This window comes from Antechinus flavipes, chromosome 5 (assembly GCF_016432865.1).
Source record: "Antechinus flavipes isolate AdamAnt ecotype Samford, QLD, Australia chromosome 5, AdamAnt_v2, whole genome shotgun sequence".
NCBI classification, from domain to species: Eukaryota; Metazoa; Chordata; class Mammalia; order Dasyuromorphia; family Dasyuridae; genus Antechinus; species Antechinus flavipes.
Genome location: NC_067402.1, coordinates 59,213,346 through 59,234,347, shown reverse-complemented (window position 1 = coordinate 59,234,347; position 21,002 = coordinate 59,213,346). Strand labels below are relative to the sequence as shown.

The following is a 21,002-nucleotide window of genomic DNA, read 5'->3' as shown; positions in this document are numbered from 1 at the left end:
TGTTTCAGATGGGACATGGCCCATGGTTTGAGAGGGGTGTAGAATGAGATTTGCATTCGTGGCCACTCTGTTTTGCTATATGGATTGATACATATATAATGTATATACATATATAAAGTAATGATAGATATGAAAAAAGCTTCAATGAAACATTTTTAAATTTAAAAAAGTACAGAAAGAAAAATAGAACAAGGCTGTAACTAGATTTTTACAAGCAGAAATACAAATAGAACAATTCTGTAACTACATTTTTATAGACAAACACAAACACAAATAGAACAATACTGTAACTAGATTTTAAACTTTAATGCAGTTACATAATTGTTTTTAAATTGTATTTTGTGACACTATTCTTGTTTATATTGAAATGTGTGTTAATAATTGTTAAATTCACAGTAAGACAAAAATTTTAAAAGGAAAAATACAGCATTAGAAATAGCTCCCCGTGGTCAGATTGAAGCTTCAAATTCCCCCAACGTGGTATCATATTGCTGATATGGAGATACAGGGACTTTTGGGCCAGTGTTGCCTTACCTTGATGAGAATTCTCTAGATCAGGTTCAGAGAAGATAGATGCCCTTTATGATTGATTCATAAATACTGGATTCAACTTCTGAGGGCGGAGCCAAGATGGGCGAGAGGACACATGCTCTGACCTCCCACAACCTCAGACTAATTACTAAATCCAGCCTCTGAATTAACTCTGGATTGGCAGAATCCACAAATACTGGGAGTACAACAAATTACCAACAAAAGACAATTTTGAAGATTACTAGAAAAGGTCTGTTTCAATCGGGCACGGAGGGAGGCGGGATAAGAGCAAGCAGCTGAGCACAGATGGCAGCACTGGCAGCACAGACAGCGCAGAGTCCTGGGCGGGGTATGGTCTTCATGGGCTGGTGCAGACTTCCTGTGGCAGAGAATTTATGGGGAGGGATCTACAGGAATCTACAGCAGTGTTGGCTACTTTGTCCTGGCTGCAAGTCAGTACATCAGCAGAGAAGTTATAAAACATCCAATACAAACACAAAAGATCAATAGTGAATCCCAAAACACCAGAATCTCAGGGGACCTGACCACACCCACCCAGCACCGGGATTGAATCAGCACTGACCCAGTGCAGTCGCAGCCGCTTGTAGAGAAAGTCACCGCTTGTAGAAACTCCCTTGCCCTAAAAACAGATCTCAACTTAAAAAAAAAAAAGAATAAAAAAGCTAAACATTCCTTTTGTCTTATTTTTCAAGAGAGAGTGGGAAGCCTATGCAAAGACAAGTAAGATGTTAATCTTATTGAGAGACAACAAAAATAAGAATAATATTGTGATCTGGACCCTAATACTCAAGTGATAACACCAGCAGAAGTGATGGTTTTTATCAAATGTGATGAATTTATCAAATTTAAGACACACTGACTCATTATGTCAAAATTATTGGGAATTTTCTGAACTATTCCAAGTGTCTGTGGAAGGTGATTTTTGTAGGGCTTTGGGGAAGGAGGTGAGTAGACGGAGGGGTCTTGTGTTTGACCTGGAATGCAGGGCACAAAGAACTATGAATGATCAAGACATGAACCTGATGACTCCTACTCCAAATATAATGACCTTTCTTCTTTTCTGGAATGTTGGACACTTTGTTGATAATCAAGAGGTTTTAGTTAATGACTCAAGACAAGTTATCTGGCTTTCAGAGAGCCCAGTTTTAAGCTGAAGAAGAATTTCTTATAGATGTGAAGGCCCTCCAGATGCTCTCTCTCTGTGTATGGCTATGATGATTGCATCAGCCTTGACACTTGGCAGTGATTTTTTAAAATTTAATTTAATTTTATAATAACTTTATATTGACAGAATCCATGCCAGGGTAATTTTTTTTTTTTTTACAACATTATCCCTTGTCGCTTCTGTTCCAATTTTTCCCCTCCCTCCTCCACCCCCTCCCCTAGATGGCAAGCAGTCCTATATATGTTAGATATGTCGGTAGTATATCCTAGATACAATATATGTTTGCAGAACCAAACAGTTCTCTTGTTGCACAGGGAGAATTGGATTCAGAAGGTAAAAATAACCCAGGAAGAAAAACAAAAATGCAAATAGTTCACATTCGTTTCCCAGTGTTCTTTCTTTGGGTGTAGCTGATTCTGTCCATCATTTATCCATTGAAACTCAGTTAGGTCTCTTTGTCAAAGAAATACACTTCCATCAGAATACATCCTCATACAATATTGTTGTTGAATGGATAATGATCTCCTGGTTCTGCTCATTTCACTTAGCATCAGTACATGTAAGTCTCTCCAAGCCTCTCTGTATTCATCCTGCTGGTCATTCTTACAGAACAATAATATTCCATAACATTCATATACCACAATTTACCCAGCCATTCTCCAATTGATGGGCATCCATTCAATTTCCAGTTTCTAGCCACTACAAACAGGGCTTTGGCAGTGATTCTTACAAAAGATCCATAATCATTCAGGGTTTGCTCAGATCATCTACATGAGAGAAAACAAGTGTCTAACTTTTAGGACACTATGCCATGTGTATGCCATAGGGATGGATGTTCAGATAAACAATGAACTAGATCCCGAATTAGGACAAGAGCAGGTTGGATTCAGAAAATTCCAAGCCTCCTTTTATGAACCCAAACTTCTCCCAGAAACAAAGGCCCATATTGCTAATACCAACATCCTACCAGCATCCCAAATCATAGTACATGATAGTATAGGAAAAATTTAAAATAAGTGTTAAAAGGACAATGGAAGGTTACACAATAAATGGTAGCAGGCTTACCACATAATAAGGAATTTTGATGAAATGGGATAAAGGTGTCATGGCAAAAGCAAGAGACAATCACTGGCAGTTTATTAGCTTCACTATAAGTCTCAAAATGTGCAGCTAAACCAAAGGAAGGCTCTCAGCAGTGACAAATAGACCGCCTGTGGTGAACTTATAGAAAGATATGAATGTGGGCAGAAATAATTGGGTCATGATCCTTGGACGGAAAATCCAACTGAACAAGATTAAGGATTCATTTGACTTTGGTCTCCAAAGAAATTTCATTGAGTGCTATGACTGAAGCTAGTAGGTATCTTTGAGGAGTTTGTTTCTTCATGGTTAATACACATTCCATTGGAGTTATAATCTATTTTCTTGTAACCTGTAACTAAACACAGTAAATACCTGAAGAAATTCCTTTTGTAAGAAGTTCAGATGTCATCTTGGTTATTAATTCCACATTCAGAGGCTATGAGGTCTCAGAGATTGTGACCACAAGTACTTTGGGCAATGTTGGGTGCACAGCAGCAGTCATCACATACTTTAGAATATTTAGAAAAGTTCTTGTAACTCCACTCTTTCCCATTATCTCTCCCACGAGTCTTCAATAATAATCATCATCATAGACATGGATGTAGCATTTTAAAGTTTGGTGTGGTCCTCACAACAGGATGATGAACTTTGTGCAACTTATAGGTACTGGTATTTCCTGGTAATTAAATACTATCCATCTTATAGAGAAATTAAGTGACTTGTTCACAATGAGAGAGCAAGGAAGAACAGAAGATTTAAACTCAGTTCTTCACAACTACAAATCACTCACTCATCCATTATGCCAAACTGGCTCCTTTTCCTCATGTAGGTTGGATTGTGCCATTTTGGGGAGCCTTGGAGGCAGGGATTAAATGGAACAAGCTATGACATAGTGTTTGCGGTCCAGGTGCTTTCAGTACAAACAAGAAGTCCTTGGTATGATGTCGACCTGAATATGCTTTTAGTGCTCATTGCCAAGATTGCTTCACTTTCCCTTCACTCCACACTGTTCCTTTCGCTCCACACTGTTCACCCGAACTCTGGGTCATCCCAATGGAGTTTTTCCTTACTTATTCCTTATGTTAGCTGATGAGTATGTACTTGCACAGCCCATGGGGGCATAGTCAAGCCAAACAAGGTTGTGTTCAGGTAATCAATATCTAAGCAAAAGAGGAAAACAGTGATCAGAAGGCACAGGGGTCACTCTAAAGAGTTTGCCTTGTTTTACTGTTTTACCTGTCTTGCTTCAGACTTTTGGTGCTAGAGCCTTTTATGCTGGGAACAGAAGAGGCAACACAAGGTTTTACCTAATGTGGGCTCAGAGAGGTTCGAGACAATGGATTACCCTTTATTTATTTTTAAAGAAAATAAATTTAACTTTTTTTGATGATACTTCAGAGGATCATTACATGACAAGGGATGGAAGGCTGATCAGAGGCGGCATTGTGGCTTGAGTGCTAGAAACACCTGCCTTAAACACCAACTAGATTGGTGACCTTAGGCAGGTCAATTAACTTCTTCTGCTGTAAAATGGGTACACCTCCCAGATTTTTGGGAAGCTCCAAGTCAAATAAATAGGAAGTGTTTGTATTACTGTTGACACGAATTTTTCTGACGATGGCAGTTGCTTGACTTCTTTGAAAGGTTGTCACATATATGTATGTGCATGCGGATGGTATATAGGAGCTACAGACTTGGTGACTGTGAGCTTAGGGCAGCTGTTTTGTCAAATGGAGTGGAGATGGCTTCTGAAGGTGCTCATTTGGCTGGGAAATTGAGCTGTGCAGTAAGTAGGAAGGCAGCCACTATCCCAATGGCCCTTTCCCTCCGAGGCGGTGTCTACGTGTGACCTAGTAGAACAATTCTTGTATCACATTTGTGGTGGTTTTTTGGTTGTGTCCCACTCTTTGTGACCCCATGGACCAGAGCACACCAGCATTAATGGTTTAAGGCAAACAGGGTTAAAGTGCCTGACTCCAGGCCCCACGCCTTATCCATCCAGCCCATCTCACATTTACATAACTACCTTCAGGTTTATAACCACTTTCCTCCAAGGATCTCCTGAGGTAGAGAATGTGAATACCTTCATCTTACAGACTTGGGCACAGGGACAATCTAGGTCATACACCCAGTTATCAAGGCCCTTCCTTGCACACAAGGCCCACTGCCAAGCCACTGCCAAGGCCAGCAATTTTTCTAGCCCACTATGCTCAGTGTAAACTAAGGATAAACCATACAAAAACAACCTTACTTTGAGACGCAGCATGCTGGGCTCAAGAGAAGGCAGAAGACAAAGATTCTAATCCCACCGCAGACACTTATTGTCTGGGTGTTCATGGATAAATTGCTTCACCTCTAAGCTGATACTTATCCTGACCTTACAAGGTTGTTAAGAGATGGAATACCAAGTGTGAAGAACAAAGAGAAGGTCGGTTTGTCTGAGAAGTACTTTGCAAACCTTAAAGCACCATACAAGTGATTTGTTGTTATTATTGTTAGTTATTATTGATTTCAAAATCTTTCTTTGGGTCTAGACTTCTCAGTATAATTCTTCATACCTTCTATAGGTATAATTTCTGTCAGTGAAATTCTGCTTGTTCAACTAGGGCAAGAGTCACAAGAAAGGTCTCTAGGGTGAATTAAGAAGGGAATGTTTCCCTTATTCTATATATATATATATATGTTCAGAATGTAACTCACTTAAAATAGTCAAGCTGTCATTCTTAGGAAATAGGAGTGATACGGAAGGGGAAAAAACTTAAATCACATATTGTGTTAAATAAAATACTCCCCAATAGATATAAATTAAAATTGTAATTTCATCTTTGGTTCTATTGACACAAACAAACCACTCCAGTTTTGCAGATTTATGTTAGCAGAACTCATCACTGAAATGAAAACCTTATTATGTATAGTCATGAATACAGAATTTTTCATATCCTGTTACATGGCACTACTAGACTTAGATTACAGCTTGAAAAATTACTGTATAGATACCATTCCTAGCACTGACTTATTTAAATAATAGCTTTCATGATCACAAATAATGTACATATTCTGTATAATCCTGAACTCCACAGTAAATAAGAGAATATTTAAAAACCCTGTAGAGAATGAATAATTATAAAAAAAACAAGACCATGATTATATTATTATTAATTTGTAGGTCATCCTATTGTTTTATGCCACTGACAAAGGGATCTCTATGCTATTTGGCTTGGCAGACTTTGCTCAGCCTTAAGTGAAAGGATTAACTAGTTGTACAATCATGATATTTGCCTTTAAAATTATACATACGATCATAAGCTGCTCTAGCAATTGCTTTAGTTGCATTCTTCTGGATATCAGGAAATGTGGTATTTTCTGCAAATGCCAGGAGTTTCCTAAGACCTCCTGCCTGCTGAAGTTGTTGCATGGTATCCAAATCCTCAAGACAATTGGCTAGCACAGCAAGAGCTTCTATGTGAAGATCATTAAATTCCTAATAATAAAAACAAAAAAAGATTTTAGTATTTTGTCCAATATTTTGTATACAGGGAGACTAAAATTGTATACATTTGTTGTGGCAGAGGCAGAAGGAAATTATGGAGTTCCAATGACTATCAAGCTTGACTTCTTTTTTGCTTTGCCTACTGCTCATTCACTATAAGAATGATGGTAGTAAACTTCTGAGAAATTGTGAATTGGCCATAAGGTGTTAGGCCCAAATATTTACCGAAGCAGATTATGAACTTTTCTAAAATTTGGGATTTTAGGTCATTCCCTAGAGGCATTTGGAGAGTAACTGACTTGTTCTGGACAATAGAGCCAAAAATGTATATTAATTGATACATTGTGTGTATAAAATCACGAGATTTTAAAAATTCTTTTTATTAGAGAAATTATTTGCAAGGTTTGCAAGATAAGATTGCCTGACATAGTGGGCAGAGAGCCATGAGCCTCCCACACACTGGCTCTGTGACCCTGAACAAAACATTTAATTTTTCAATGCCCAATGAAACATTTTAAGACTACTAATTGCAAAAGAGTTATCCATCTATACCAGTATGGGTTTTTTTTTCTCATTTTGAATTGCTTACATCAGTGAAAAACTAAGTCAGAATCAAACAACAATAATTATTATTTCTTTAAAAAAATGTATATTTCATTTGTGTGCTTTGCTGAAACTTAGAAGCTTCAAGTAAAAGCATACTTGAAATGGTATAAAATTGAGCAATGAAGCTAAAGGAATATAGAAAAATCAATGTTTAGTATTTAAGATATGACATACAAAAATGATTTTTATACCTCTACTTTATATAAGTATTCACACATAGTCTCAGACAAGTGATGAGTAAGGTGATTTAACCAATATTAAGTGATATGTGAACTATACCGGCAAAATTATAATTATTCTCTGTATTGTCTTCTAACCACTAGGTCATGCTGCATCTCCACTTAGAATTTAAAGCTAAATAAAGCATGGGAAATTTAAAACTTTGCAAATTGTATTTAATAATACCAACAATTATATTTAATAAAACCAACAGTAGCAAAATGACAGTATAAATGCATACCATACTTCATCACAAAAAGTATGCAAAAGTATTATCAAACATAAAATGAAGATAAAAGAAAAGACATTAACTAGGCACCAATTATTAGCCCAAAGACAAACGTCACAATCTGTGGAGATTCTTTTCTGAAAGGAGAATCCTCTTCTAAAAATATGATCCTTTCTCCTGACAGTTTCTCCTTACAAATTAAGAAATTTCTCATGTCTCCTATTCCCTGAAAGATAATGCTCACTTTTGCTGTATAGTTGATTTTTGGTTGCAATCTAAGTTCCTTTGCCTTTCAGAACATCAGATTCTAGGCCCTTCGATTCTCTAAAGTGGAAACTGCTAGGTCCTGGGTAATCCTGATTGTGGATCCTCAATATTTGAATTGTTTCTTTCTAGCTACTTGCAAAATTTTTTCCTTGATCTGATAATCCTGAAATTTAGCTACAATATTCCTTGGAGTTTTCATTTTGGGGTCTCTTTCAGGAGGTGATTGGTGAATTCTTTCAATGACTACTTTACCTTCTGGGTTCTAGGGCATCAGGGCAGTTTTCCTTGATGGTTTCCTGAAAGATGATGTGTAGGCTCTTTTTTCATCATGGTTTTTATTAAGTCCAATGATCCTTAAATTGTCTTTGCTAGATCTGTTTTCCAGGGCAGTTGTTTTTCCAATGAGGTATTTCACAATTTCTTATGTTTTTTTTTTTCTTTTTTTCTTTTTTTTGGTTTTGATAGATTCTTTTAGTCTCATTGAGTCATTCACTTCCACTTGTTCAATTCTAATTTTTAGTAAATTACTTTCTTTTACCTCCTTTTGCATTTGGCCAATTGAATTTTTTTTTAATTTTTATTTAATAATTACTTTATATTGACAGAATCCATGCCAGGGTAATTTTTTTTTTTACAACATTATCCTTTGCACTCATTTCTGTTCCATTTTTTTCCCCTCCCTCCCTCCACCCCCTCCCCTAGATGGCAAGCAGTCCTTTATATGTTTGATATGTTGCAGTATATCCTAGATAAAATATATGTTTGCAGAACCGAACAGTTCTCTTGTTGCATAGGGAGAATTGGATTCAGAAGGTATAAATAACCCGGGAAGAAAAACAAAAATGCAGATAGTTCATATTCGTTTCCCAGTGTTCTTTCTTTGGGTGTAGCTGCTTTTGTCCGTCATTTATCAATTGAAACTCAGTTAGGTCTCTTTGTCAAAGAAATCCACCTCCATCAAAATATGTCCTCAAACAATATCGTTGTTGAAGTGTATAATGATCTCCTGGTTCTGCTCATTTCACTTAGCATCAGTTCATGTAAGTCTCGCCAGTCCTCTCTGTATTCATCCTGCTGGTCATTTCTTTTTTTTTTTTTTTTTTAATTTTTATTTAATAATTACTTTATATTGACAGAATCCATGCCAGGGTAATTTTTTTTTTTTTACAACATTATCCTTTGCACTCATTTCTGTTCCAATTTTTCCCCCTCCCTCCCTCCATCCCCTCCCCTAGATGGCAAGCAGTCCTATATATGTTGGATATGTTGCAGTATATCCTAGATACAATATATGTTTGCAGAACCAGACAGTTCTCTTGTTGCATAGGGAGAATTGGATTCAGAAGGTATAAATAACCCGGGAAGAAAAACAAAAATGCAGATAGTTCACATTCGTTTCCCAGTGTTCTTTCTTTGGGTGTAACTGCTTTTGTCCGTCATTTATCAATTGAAACTCAGTTAGGTCTCTTTGTCAAAGAAATCCACTTCCATCAAAATATGTCCTCATACAATATCATTGTCAAAGTGTATAATGATCTCCTGGTTCTGCTCATTTCACTTAGCATCAGTTCATGTAAGTCTCGCCAGTCCTCTCTGTATTCATCCTGCTGGTCATTCCTTACAGAACAATAATATTCCATAACATTCATATACCACAATTTACCCAGCCATTCTCCAATTGATGGGCATCCATTCATTTTCCAGTTCCTAGCCACTACAAATAGGGCTGCTACAAACATTTTGGCACATACAGGTCCCTTTCCCTTCTTTAGTATTTCTTTGGGATATAAGCCCAATAGAAACACTGCTGGATCAAAGGGTATGCACAATTTGATAATTTTTTGGGCATAATTCCTGCTGGTCATTTCTTACAGAACAATAATATTCCATTGGCCAATTGAATTTTTAAATGCGTTGTTTAAATGCGTTTGTTTTATTATGACTAATTCCATGTCTGACAGGAATTCTGTAACAGAACTTGGATAAGAATGTGAAAATTTTGATAAAGTAAGACATTTTCTATTAGATATCCAACTTAGTTTAGCATGGAAACTGATCTAAATCTTACCTGACTCTCAAAGTTATTTGAAAGCTGATTGATAACTGTATTATAAAATTTAATAAAAACCTTTACTCATTACCATTTCATATCTTTTGCAGAGGTTTTTCCTTCTTTTGCCAACTGAAATCAACTCTCACAAATGATTTGGCATAGAATTTTGCTCTGAATCACAAACCTTAATTAAAACTTCTTTTAAAAAAGAAATATTTCTATTTTTCTATAACTTGAATTGACATAAAACTATTTAAATCTTGAAAGACTATTATTTCTCAGTGTTAGCATTAGCCAAGGGAGCACTGAGTATGTAATGATGGGATGTTTTAAGTCCTGGTTCTGCCATTTTTTTTCATTTTTTTTTTCTTTATTCAATGATGATTTAGCATATTCGATATTTCTTTTTTCAAAAGCTGCCTGTTCCTATCCTTTGATCAAATGATCAAAGGGAATGGCTCATATTCTTATGAATATAATAGTGACCCATATATTTGAGGTATGAGACTGTTATCCAAGAAACTGCTCCAAAATTTTTCCTGCAATTTTTTTTGCTTTCCTTATAATATTGGCTACACTGGTTTTATTTGTAGAAACCCTTTCTAACTTACTGTAATCAAAATTATCCATTTCTAAATTTTCCTATCCACAAATATGATAAATAACATTTCATATTCTTCTAATTTACTTATAATATCTCCCTTTATATCTAGATCATGTATCTATTTTGACCTCATCTTGGTATAAGATATTGGTCTATACCTAGTTTCTTCCAGAGTGTTTTTCAACTTTACCAGCATTTTTTTTTTTACAAAATAGTGAATTCTTATCCTCAAAGCTCAAATTTTTATATTTATCAAACAGAAGGTTACTATAACAATTTATTACTGTGCCTTTTTACTCTGTTCCACTAATCTACCTTTCTATTTCTTAGTTTGCTAATTGCTGGCTTTTAATCCGGTTTATAATCTAATATTGTTAAACCGCCTGCCTTTACAATTTTTTTCTATTAATTCCTTGAATAGTCTTGACATTTTTTTCTTCAAATGAATTCTGTTATTTTTTTCTAACTCAATAAAAGTTTTTAATAATTTTGATAGTTTAATTGGGATGGCATTGAATAAGTAGATTAGGTAGAATTGCCATTAAAAAAAATGTTGGCTTTAATCACTCATGAACAATTAATATATCTCCAATTGTTTAAGTCTAACTTTACTTATATAAAATATTTTATTCATGAAGTTTCTGGCTTGTCTTGGCAAGTATACTTTCAGATATTTTATATTGTCTATGGTTATTTTAAATGGTTTTATCTCTTACTATCTCTCCTTGCAGAGCTTTGTTGGTGATATATAGAAATGTTGATGATTTATGTAGGTTTATTTTATATCCTGCTACTTTGCTAAAATAACTAATTGTTTGGTAATATTTATAAAACACAATAAATTCTCGTTCCCTCCAGTTCTCTACATACTTCACAGAATTATTATAAATAACAAGTTAAATCACACACATGAAGCTACTTTATAAACTCCAATTCAGAAAGGGAGTGAATTGCATTAGAAAAAAAGGACTGCATTTTAAATCGGGAGAGACCCCAGTTTTCATTATGCCTTTAGACATTATTTAACTTCTTCAAGACTCAGTTTCCTCATCTGCATAACCTGAGTTGTCACCTGACCAATTAGAGAGAGTAATGGAATCATGGATCTATTAAAGTGTTTTGTAGCACTTACTCAACAATCCACCTAGGGTTGTTGAGAACAAAATGAGATAATATGGTAAAGTACTTTGCCAACCTTAAAAGTTCTATAAAAATATAATAATAATTATTATTATTAATAAAAGGTAGAAAAGAAGGCAGGCAAGACTTTTTACTGGACAAAATCCAGAGCTCCGGTAGTCAAGACTTTGGTCCTGATGGATATACATAATTTACTGGGGAACATAGGCATTAGATTACCTCCTCTGTTTACTTGATGCTAAGCTAGAGAAATGCTAAGCTTGGAAATAATAAGCCCTAAGATAGTTTTTTGTAACAGAAAATTTAGTTTTGTGTCATATGAATTGAAAAGAAAAATTGGAAAAACTGCCTTGGCCAGAGACCTCAGTTTGGCTTTTGTTAGCTAACTGTGTTGACTCTGAGTAGAACTATTATCTGCCCTTATTTCTATCTGAAACTGACAGGGCCAGAGGATGCCTACAGAAAGATAAGTCCAGGAATTACTAACAAGGAGCTCCCAGCTTCTAGGAAATGGGCGGGACAGAGCCATTTGATAGGGTTTGATAGAACAGAGTAAAACAGGGAGCCCTACTGCAGTAGGGCTTTAAGTTGTACACATGTTCTTTATGTTTGTTCCCCTCGTGCATGAGGAGATGTTCACTCCCACTCTGGAGTATCTGATGTTTGTGGAGAGAATGTTCTTTTATAGCTTTTCTTATGTTATTTAATGGTGTCCTATGTCTGAGTAAAGACAAGTGAATACAGAATAGGAATTAATGACCTGTGATTGTGAATGGATTTGGACCTATACTGGGGGCCCCACCTGTAAGGAAAGGTGCTTAAAGACATTGTATTAACTTGGGAGGGGTTTGGAACTATGATTTTTATCAGTTTTTATCAGGATTACAGATTAGCTTAAATGGCTTTCCCATGGTCATAGAACTAATGAGAATGTATCAGAAGTGATGTTTAAACATGTTTTTCTTATTTTAAGACCATTCTCTATTATGCCACATTGCATTAATCTATGTAGAAAATTTGTATAGGAATTTTTAGAGTGCTTGGATAAAACAATTTCTTTTAACTTTGTTTTTTCAGTCTACTTTAGTGACATTATAATAGAAATGACCACAGAACAGAATTATACTAAAACCTCATTAATGTAGACTTTACAAATTTCAGATGTTTGGTTATTCAGCCAAAACATACTTGTAAGTTGTAAGTCATTTTTTTCAGGACCTTTCTTATAAGTCAGGAAGTGCAAATGAGTAACTTTAAAAACCTAAGTATTCAAGAAATTAAGACACTGTTAATATGCCTTCAACGTCCTCTTTCCTCAATGAATATTGAGGAGTTTTCATGTTGGCTTAATACTAATATTTATATATACAGTAAATATAGTTTGATACTAATACTTGTTTACAATTTCTGGTTATTTACACAGAGTTTACCAGTGCTTAATAAATAGTGTGTTCATAAAAATATAAGTTAATAGTATGAACAATAGAAGATGACAGAGAGCAAACATGTCTTTATCTGATCTCCTCCAACCTTTTCTCAAAACAAGAGCAGATTGAGCCTCTGAACTGGTTTTGGAGTGACAGAACCCACAAATATTTGTAGTACAACAAATGTCCAGAAGAAGATACTTTGGAAGAACTTCAGGAAAGATCTGTGTCAATCAGGCAGAGGGAGAGGTCATCAAGCTCCAGGGAACCATAGGGTAGAGAGCTGGGGTGGGAAGCCAGAGCATTTGTCTACATACTTGGGACTCTACTGTGAGGCTCTTAGGCTACTCTGTCCTGATTGTAAGCTGGTAGTTTAGCAGATTTGCTTCAAGACAACCAAAAGAAAATACAAAAGGCAAATTGTAAGCTACTGAGCCCTGGAGGAAGTGGGACCTGGCTGCAATTACACCGCACCAGAAGTCAGTCAGCAGAACTGCCCCAGGGCAAACTAAATCAGCGGGATCCTTTGTCTTAAGGCTCCTTTGTCTTAAGCCTCCTCAACCTTTAAACAAAGGTTTTGCAAAGGTTTGCAAAAAAGCAAAAAGAACTCTGATCATAGACAACTTTTAAAGAGAAAGACAGGAACAGACCTCAAACCTTAAGGATCCTAAAGGCAAATAACTCCAGAAGAAGCCCCAAAGGGTGATATGAGTTGGTCCCCAATTTACAAGGCTCTCTTGAAAGAATTCAAAAAGAATTTTTAAAGTTTTATTAGAAAAATGGGGAAAGGAAATGAGATCTTTGCAAAAAGGTAAACAGAAATTATCTGAAGAAAACTCCTTAAAAATAGATGTGATGAAATGGGAAAAGTATAACTCCCTACAAAATATATTTGATGAAATGGACAAGACAAATAACTCCTTACAAAAGAGATATGAAAAAGAAACCAATTCACTGAAAAACAATTTGTTCAATTGAAAAAAAAAAAAGTGCAATGAACAAAAAAAAAAAAAAAACTCATTTAAAAATTTAATTGGCCAAATACAAAAGGAGCTAAAAAAGGTAACTGAAAAAAATAATACATTAAAAATTAGAATTGAACAAACAGAAGTGAATGATTCAAGAAGATTAAAAGAATCAGTCAAGCAAGACCCAAAAAAGAAAAAAAAATGAAAAAATAGAAGAAATGTGAAATGCCTCATTGGAAAAACAACTGACCTGAAAAATAGATCCAAGGAACATTGGACTTCCTGAAAACCATGATGAAAAAAGAGCCTAGACATCATCTTTCAGGAAATCATCAAGGAAAATTGCCCTGATGTTCTAGAACAAAAGGTAAAATAGCCATTGAAAGAATTCACCAATCACTTACTTCCTGAAAGAAACCCCCAAAATGAAACCTCCAAGAAATATTGTGGCTAAAATTTTTGAATTATCAGATCAAGGAAAAAATATTGCAAACAGCAAGAAAGAAACAATTAAAATATCAAGGCGCCACAATCAGAATTACCTGAATAGCAGCTTTCCACCTTAAAGGATCGAAGGGCCTGGAATCTAATATTCCAAAAAACAAAGGAACTTGGATTGCAACCAAAAATCAACTATTTAGCTAAATTGAGCATTATCTTTCAGGGAAGAAGATGGACATTCAATGAAACAGGTCAATTTCATTCGATTTCATTTATTCCTGATGAAAAAACCAGAGCTGAACAAAAAATTTGATCTCCAAATACAGAACTCAAGAAAAGCATAAAAAAGTAAAAAGGAAAGAACTCTTGAGAACTATATCTCTATGGGTATACTTAGAGGGTATGGGTATAATGTGATTTTATTGGGATAATATGAAAAAGAAACTAAAAGTGGAAAGGGGATTGTACTGGAAAAAAAGGAAAATGGAGGCAAAATGAGGGAAATTACATCTCATGAAGAAGTAAAGAAGACCTATTACAATTAAGAGAAAGAAGGGAGGGGGATAAACATTGTATGAATCTTATTCTCATCAGATTTGTCTCGAAGAGAGAATATTAGACATATTTGGTTTCATAGAAAAACTTGTTTCACCCTATAAGAAAGTAGAAGAGGAAAGAGGAAAGGAAAGAAGGAAGCTAATAGAAGGGAAAACAAACGTAGTAGGGGAAATGTATAAGAGAGGGGGAGGGGCTATAAAGGGGAAGGGCTGTTTGAGGGAAGTGATGGTCAAAAGCAAAATAATGGGGAAGAGGGAAAGGAAAGAGAATAGTATGAACAATATAATAAATATTTTAAAATATCAAGAGAACAAATTGTTTTCCAATTCTCACAAGTATTTCTGATGAACTATTTACATGTCAATTACAAATCATTTATATTTAGCTATTATAAAAGTCTGTTAAGGACTTCCACTAAGCAACACTTCATTAGCCAAATTGTTATTGTACATAATATAATTACTTCTTTAAAAAAAATCCTTGGTAGCTCTTTTTTTCATAAATTCAAACTCATTCCCAAATAGATTGAATTAATGAAGAATTATTCTATCTTAATTTTTAAAAATAACATTACTGAATTTTTAGCCATCCTTTTTGATTTGGCAAATGACCTTTTCTCTTCTAGTTACTGCAAGTTACACAAGTACTTTTAAGGAAGATTTAAATTTAAACAGTAAATGTGACTACATTTTTAAAGTACCTTGGTTTCAAGAATTTTAAGAAGTTGTTCCAGTCCTTGGCTATCTCTCAGCATTACTCTGCTTTCTCTATCATTGGTAATAGTGCCTAAGGTCTTGAGAGCCAGAAGTTGAATAATTGGATATTCAGATTTTAAGAGATCTAATATAGGAGGGATTGCACTTAGATCCTGAATTGCCATTCGACAATGAAAGTCCTGCCATGGAATACAAAAAAAAAAAAAAAAAAAAAAAAAAAAAAAAAAGTGACAAATAATGCAGCAACACAAGGCAATAGTGAAGAGATTGTTCTCTAACATGAAGCAACAAATAAACATTTTGAGACTTTTTAGCTTTCCTTCTAAAATTAGTTTTATAATTAAAAGATGCATTAAAACCTGCATATTAGCTTGAGGGGAGACCATATATTCTATGATTATTTGTTTTATTTGAAGCATCCTAATTATACAACAAATCTTTTATAAATTTGGTTAAAATAATCTCTTTATAAAAAACAAACAAAATAATCTCTTATTAACTTATTAACTTAGCTAGAGTTTGGAGGTTTGTTTTTTTATAAACAAAGTTTGGGAGAAGTGCAAAGACAATATTTGATACACCTATTTTTTATTCAGCAGATATTCATCAATATCTATAATTCACAGATCATAGACTGAAGTGTCAAAGGGAACTCAGAGACTCCTGAATCTAATGCTTTCATTTTATAGAGAAGAAACTTAGACCTCTTATATTTATTATTATTATTATTATAGCTTTTTATTTACAAGACATATGCCTGGGTAATTTTTCAGCATTGACCCTTCCAACTTTTTCTCTCCTCCCCCCATCCTCTCCCCTAGATGGCAGGTAGACAAATACATGTTAAATATGTTAAAGTATATATTAAATGAAATATATGTATACATAGCCATAGTTATTTTGCTGCACAAGAATCTGTCTTTGAAATAATATACAATTAACTTGTGAAGGAAATAAAAAATGCAAGTGGACAAAAACAGAGGGATTGGAAATGCTATGTAGTGGTTCACACTTATTTCCCAGAGATCTTTCACTGGGTGTAGCTGGTTCTCTTCATTACTGAACAACTGAAACTGATTTGGTTCATCTCATTGTTGAAGAGAGCCACATCCATCAGAATTAATCATTGTATACAGTATTGCTGTTGAAGTGTATAATTGTTCTCCTGGTTCTGCTCATTTCACTCAGCATCAGTTCATGTAAGTCTCTCCAAGCCTCTCTGTATTCATCCTGCTCGTCATTTCTTACAGAACAATAATATTCCATAATATTCATATGCCACAACTTACTCAGCCATTCTCCAATTAATTAACTCTAATTCAATTTCCAGTTTCTAATTCTTAATTCAATTTCCAGTTTCTTGCCACTACAAAGAGGGCCGCCACAAACATTTTGGCACATGCGGGTCCCTTTCTCTTCTTTAAGATCTCTTTGGGATATAAGACCAGTAGTAACACTGCTGGGTCAAAGCGTATGCATAATTTGATAACTTTTTGAGCATAATTCCAAATTGCTCTCCAGAATGGTTGGATGCATTTACAATTCCACCAACAATGCACCAGTGTCCCAGTTTTCCCACATCCCTCCAATATTCATCATTATCTTTTCCTGTCATCCTAGCCAATCTGAGAGGTGTGTAGTGTATCTCAGAGTTGTCTTGATTAGAATTTCTCTGATCAATAATGATTTGGAGCATCTTTTCATATGGCTAGAAATAATTTCAGTTTCTTCATCTGAAAAGTGAGACCTCTTAAAGATTAAGGAACTTCCCCATAGTTAACACGAGGGAGCAACGGACAGACCCAGGCCCTTTGACACCAAGTTTACTTTTTTCCCCCCATTGCAATGTGTTACCTCTCAACATAATAAAATTTGATCTGATATTTAAAATGTAATTCAATTAAGAAACTATAGATTATGAACCCTTATGATCTTTTTTAGTTGAATTTTTGATTTCTCTAGATTGAAATAGATTAGTAAATCTACTTTGTTCAATTACATAATTTCATATCCTGTTCACCAAGACATCAATTTAAAACTTTTTTAAAAAGCATAAAATTTGAGTAAGATGACAAAACAGCCACTTTTCTAGAAATTACATGGAGTTCATGAAAAATAAAAATATTTTTCTCCAGTTACATTTAAAACATTTTTAAAATTTGCTTTGAAAACTCTTGAGGTACAAATTCTCTCTTATCCCCATCCCCAGCCCATAAAAATGTCATGTTGTGAAAGAAAACATAAATCTCCCCCCAAAAAAAAAACCCTCAAGAAAAAAAATATATATTTATTTTTTAAAAGGGGGAGGGAAGGAGGAAGAGAATGCTTCAATCTGTATTTAGACACAATCAGTTCTTTTTCTGGTTATGGACAGGATTTTTCATCAACAGTCCTTCACAGAAGACATTGAACTGCTGAGAATAGCAAAGGCATTTATTTACATCTGTTCATCCCAGAACATTGCTATTACTCTGTATACACTATGTTTCACTCTGCTTGAATTCATGGAGGCCTTATCAGGTTTTTCTGAGAGCATCCTGCTCATCATTTCCCATAGAACAATAATATTCCATCATAATCACATACCACAATTTATTCAACCATTCCCCAGTTAATAAAATCCTTATGATCTTAAAAATGACTCATAGTTTATATTTTCATAATCATGAAATTATAGAATCTCAGAGGTGGAAGAGCCATATCTTCTTATTTTACAAATAAAGTAAAGTCAAGAGAAGTTAAGTAACTTACCCAAAGTGACACAAAATTTTTGGAATTTTTCATTTTCTTGGTCTTAATGAAGAATATATTTGATGCTACAATTAGGAAATTGGTTGGATAAATGAAGACATTATCAAAATTACCATAATGTCTATATCTAGGAGTTAACAACCCATTAAATATATTTCTTAATTGAAAAGAGACAACAAAAGAGAGACAGAGGGTAGTAAATGGAACGTTGGTATTATGAGACACTGAATCCTGCCCTCAGATTATTTGCTAGTAGAATCATCATAGGCAAGAATTTAATTTCAGTGCCTCAATTTCCTATATTAAAAAATGGAAGAAATATTTTCACTAAGGATTATTGTTGGGGAACCATTTTATAAACCTAAAAGTATTATTAAAATGTGACTTTTTAATGACTAATCCATCTACATGCTCAGTAAAGAGTAGCTCAAAGTTTAACATGGATATGTGCAATATATACTATTACAGACTCATAGACAAGTGAGTATTTTAATAAATTCTTTCTCAAGAATAATTTTTTTTTGGTTCAGTGAGAAGGAAAGCATGATGAGGAAGAGAGGGCTTCTATTAGTTTCAGGAAATACCAGGTTCCAAAGAGGGTATTCAACTGCTTCAGAAGTTTTACCTTCTAACCCTAGATTTCCTCTCCATACTAAATGGGAATCCATGTAAATTTGTTATCTATATATTCAAATGGATTCCATAAACATTTATTAGGTATAGTTTGAGAGTAATGAGAAAATTTTATAGGTAAATCTAGATTTCATTTTGAATATACAACAAGGATCTCTCTGTAAAAGTGTCCTTCTTGCTTATATTATTTGATTCACTACTGATGCTAAAAGACAACAACTTTAAGATATAGACATAGGATTCTGTATGTCAATTATGAAAATAATTTCTTTTAAAATTACTAGGTGAGGCTAATAGCTAGTAAACTAGTGGGAATGGGCTCTTTGGGGACTCTGAAAAGTTCTTTGAGAAGTGTCTAGGTCTGCCAGACATGATGGAATCTTAATAATAACTAGATTCTAGTTGGAATTGAGAAATTGGAAACTGAGCAAATCTCCCTTTTCTTAAAAGTTTCTACCAGGAAAAGAAGAAAAAGACTTTGGGAAAAGTTACTAGGACATAACATAACTAGGGCGAGGTGATTAGAGTTTTGTCCCAGGACATCAAAATTTAGAGGACAACAAAAATTATTGTCAGCACTTCTGCTCTTTAATGAGGTAGGAAAATCCAAAATTAGCACCCAGTTAGCAGAAATAATTACTTATAAACTAGGAAGGTATGAGATGGCCCACTTTCTTCCCCATCCTATAAGTGTACCACAGGTGAGTTTCAAACAGCCTTAAGATGTCCTAACGGTTCCATGTATGAGACCATAGGGGTTGCAGGGTATTTCTCAGGTTTTCTGTCTCCATACTCTATACAAGATGATGTCCCAGGGTCTCTTTCCTCTATTGAATTTACTTTCCTCACTGCAATAATTATTCCCCTCCCCACTTTCTCCTTTAACTGAATTTATCTAAAATGTTGATTTGATGGAACTTCCTGTACTTGTCCTAGAGGCCCTTGCCCAAGTTGTCAGAATTGCCACTTATGGCTGTATGATAGTTGTCCAACTAAATTTTCTAGAGGAGAGAATATGAAATATGGTAATGTTTATTATTTCTAAGATGATTAGAAAAAACTTAATTTTCATTTTTACTTCCTTTCAAATCTTCTCTGCCTTTGTTCTTGTTGCCATTAAATAATTATCTATTTTTGTTAAGTTTCTATCACGCTGGAGCCAGTCAAAATGTGAAGAGCTCTCTTTTTTGCTAATGAAAGCTCTCTCTTTCATCCTATCAAAATTATATCATAAAAGTTTATTGTAAATCAGGTGGTATGTATGAATCATGTATTCTAATTGATCCATACACAATGGTTACTGGTCAAAGAGCAAATCAAAAGACACTGAGGGACGGGGGTAATTCCAGACTCAAGAGACTGGTATAAAGGTCAAAAGCCTAAAATTGATCTTGAAGTCAGTGAAGGACCAAGAGACAATATGCCTCCAAAGAGCCATATTGTAGAGATAGAGACTCTAAGTTCTGAATACATGAACATACTTTACTAGCAACAAATGTAAATACAAAAGTATGGAGTTACACTTAAAATTTATAGCAGTCATTTTGATATATTTAATCACATACATAGCCATTATAGTCTTGTATAGTAATTAAGACAAATTAAAAGAAAGTCATCTAAATTAATGAATAATATTACTTTTACATAGTCAAAACATCCATTTCTTAAGGAAAACATGTGGAGGACTTGGCAGGGCAGGGCATTGCTCTCAGAACTTTCTGAATACTTCCTTCATAGACACTCAGGTAAATCTGTTCTCCAACAAGGAGTACCCAGGTGTTCTGAGAATCCATGACTAGAAAATCTAATCTTCAGAGAAGAAAAGCCATGATAGGGAGAACATTGAAGCCCTAAGTCAACTCATATCTTGAATGGACCTTCCTCTTCCCAGAAGAAGGGAAGTTTGACAATGTAACCTAAGCCTTAAGTTTCAGACAAGAGGGATGGGAGTACGGGGCTATCCATTATGCCATCTGGGCACTCAGAGGCCACAAAATCTGCTCTATTCTCTTAGGTCCATGCTTATATAATAAGGCTATACTGGATAGTGTGACTTAAATAAGAGCCCTTCCCCAAAAGTTCCCTCCTTATATTTCACTA

The 21,002-nt window shown here is 34.7% G+C and overlaps 1 protein-coding gene across 3 annotated transcripts in view; it reads right to left on the bottom strand.

Annotated features, from left to right (window-relative positions):
* ARMC3 (armadillo repeat containing 3) overlaps positions 1 to 21,002 on the bottom strand; it is a 146,714-nt gene that overhangs the window by 85,498 nt on the left and 40,214 nt on the right. For 2 of the 3 annotated variants that reach the window (XM_052000803.1, XM_052000804.1), the window contains exons 7-8: positions 15,503 to 15,697; positions 6,098 to 6,281 (exon numbers count right to left, since the gene is read on the bottom strand). In XM_052000803.1, the coding sequence (XP_051856763.1) occupies positions 6,098 to 6,281; positions 15,503 to 15,697 (379 nt within the window). The remainder of the gene's footprint in view (positions 1 to 6,097; positions 6,282 to 15,502; positions 15,698 to 21,002) is intronic. The other variant, XM_052000805.1, reaches the window with a different exon arrangement.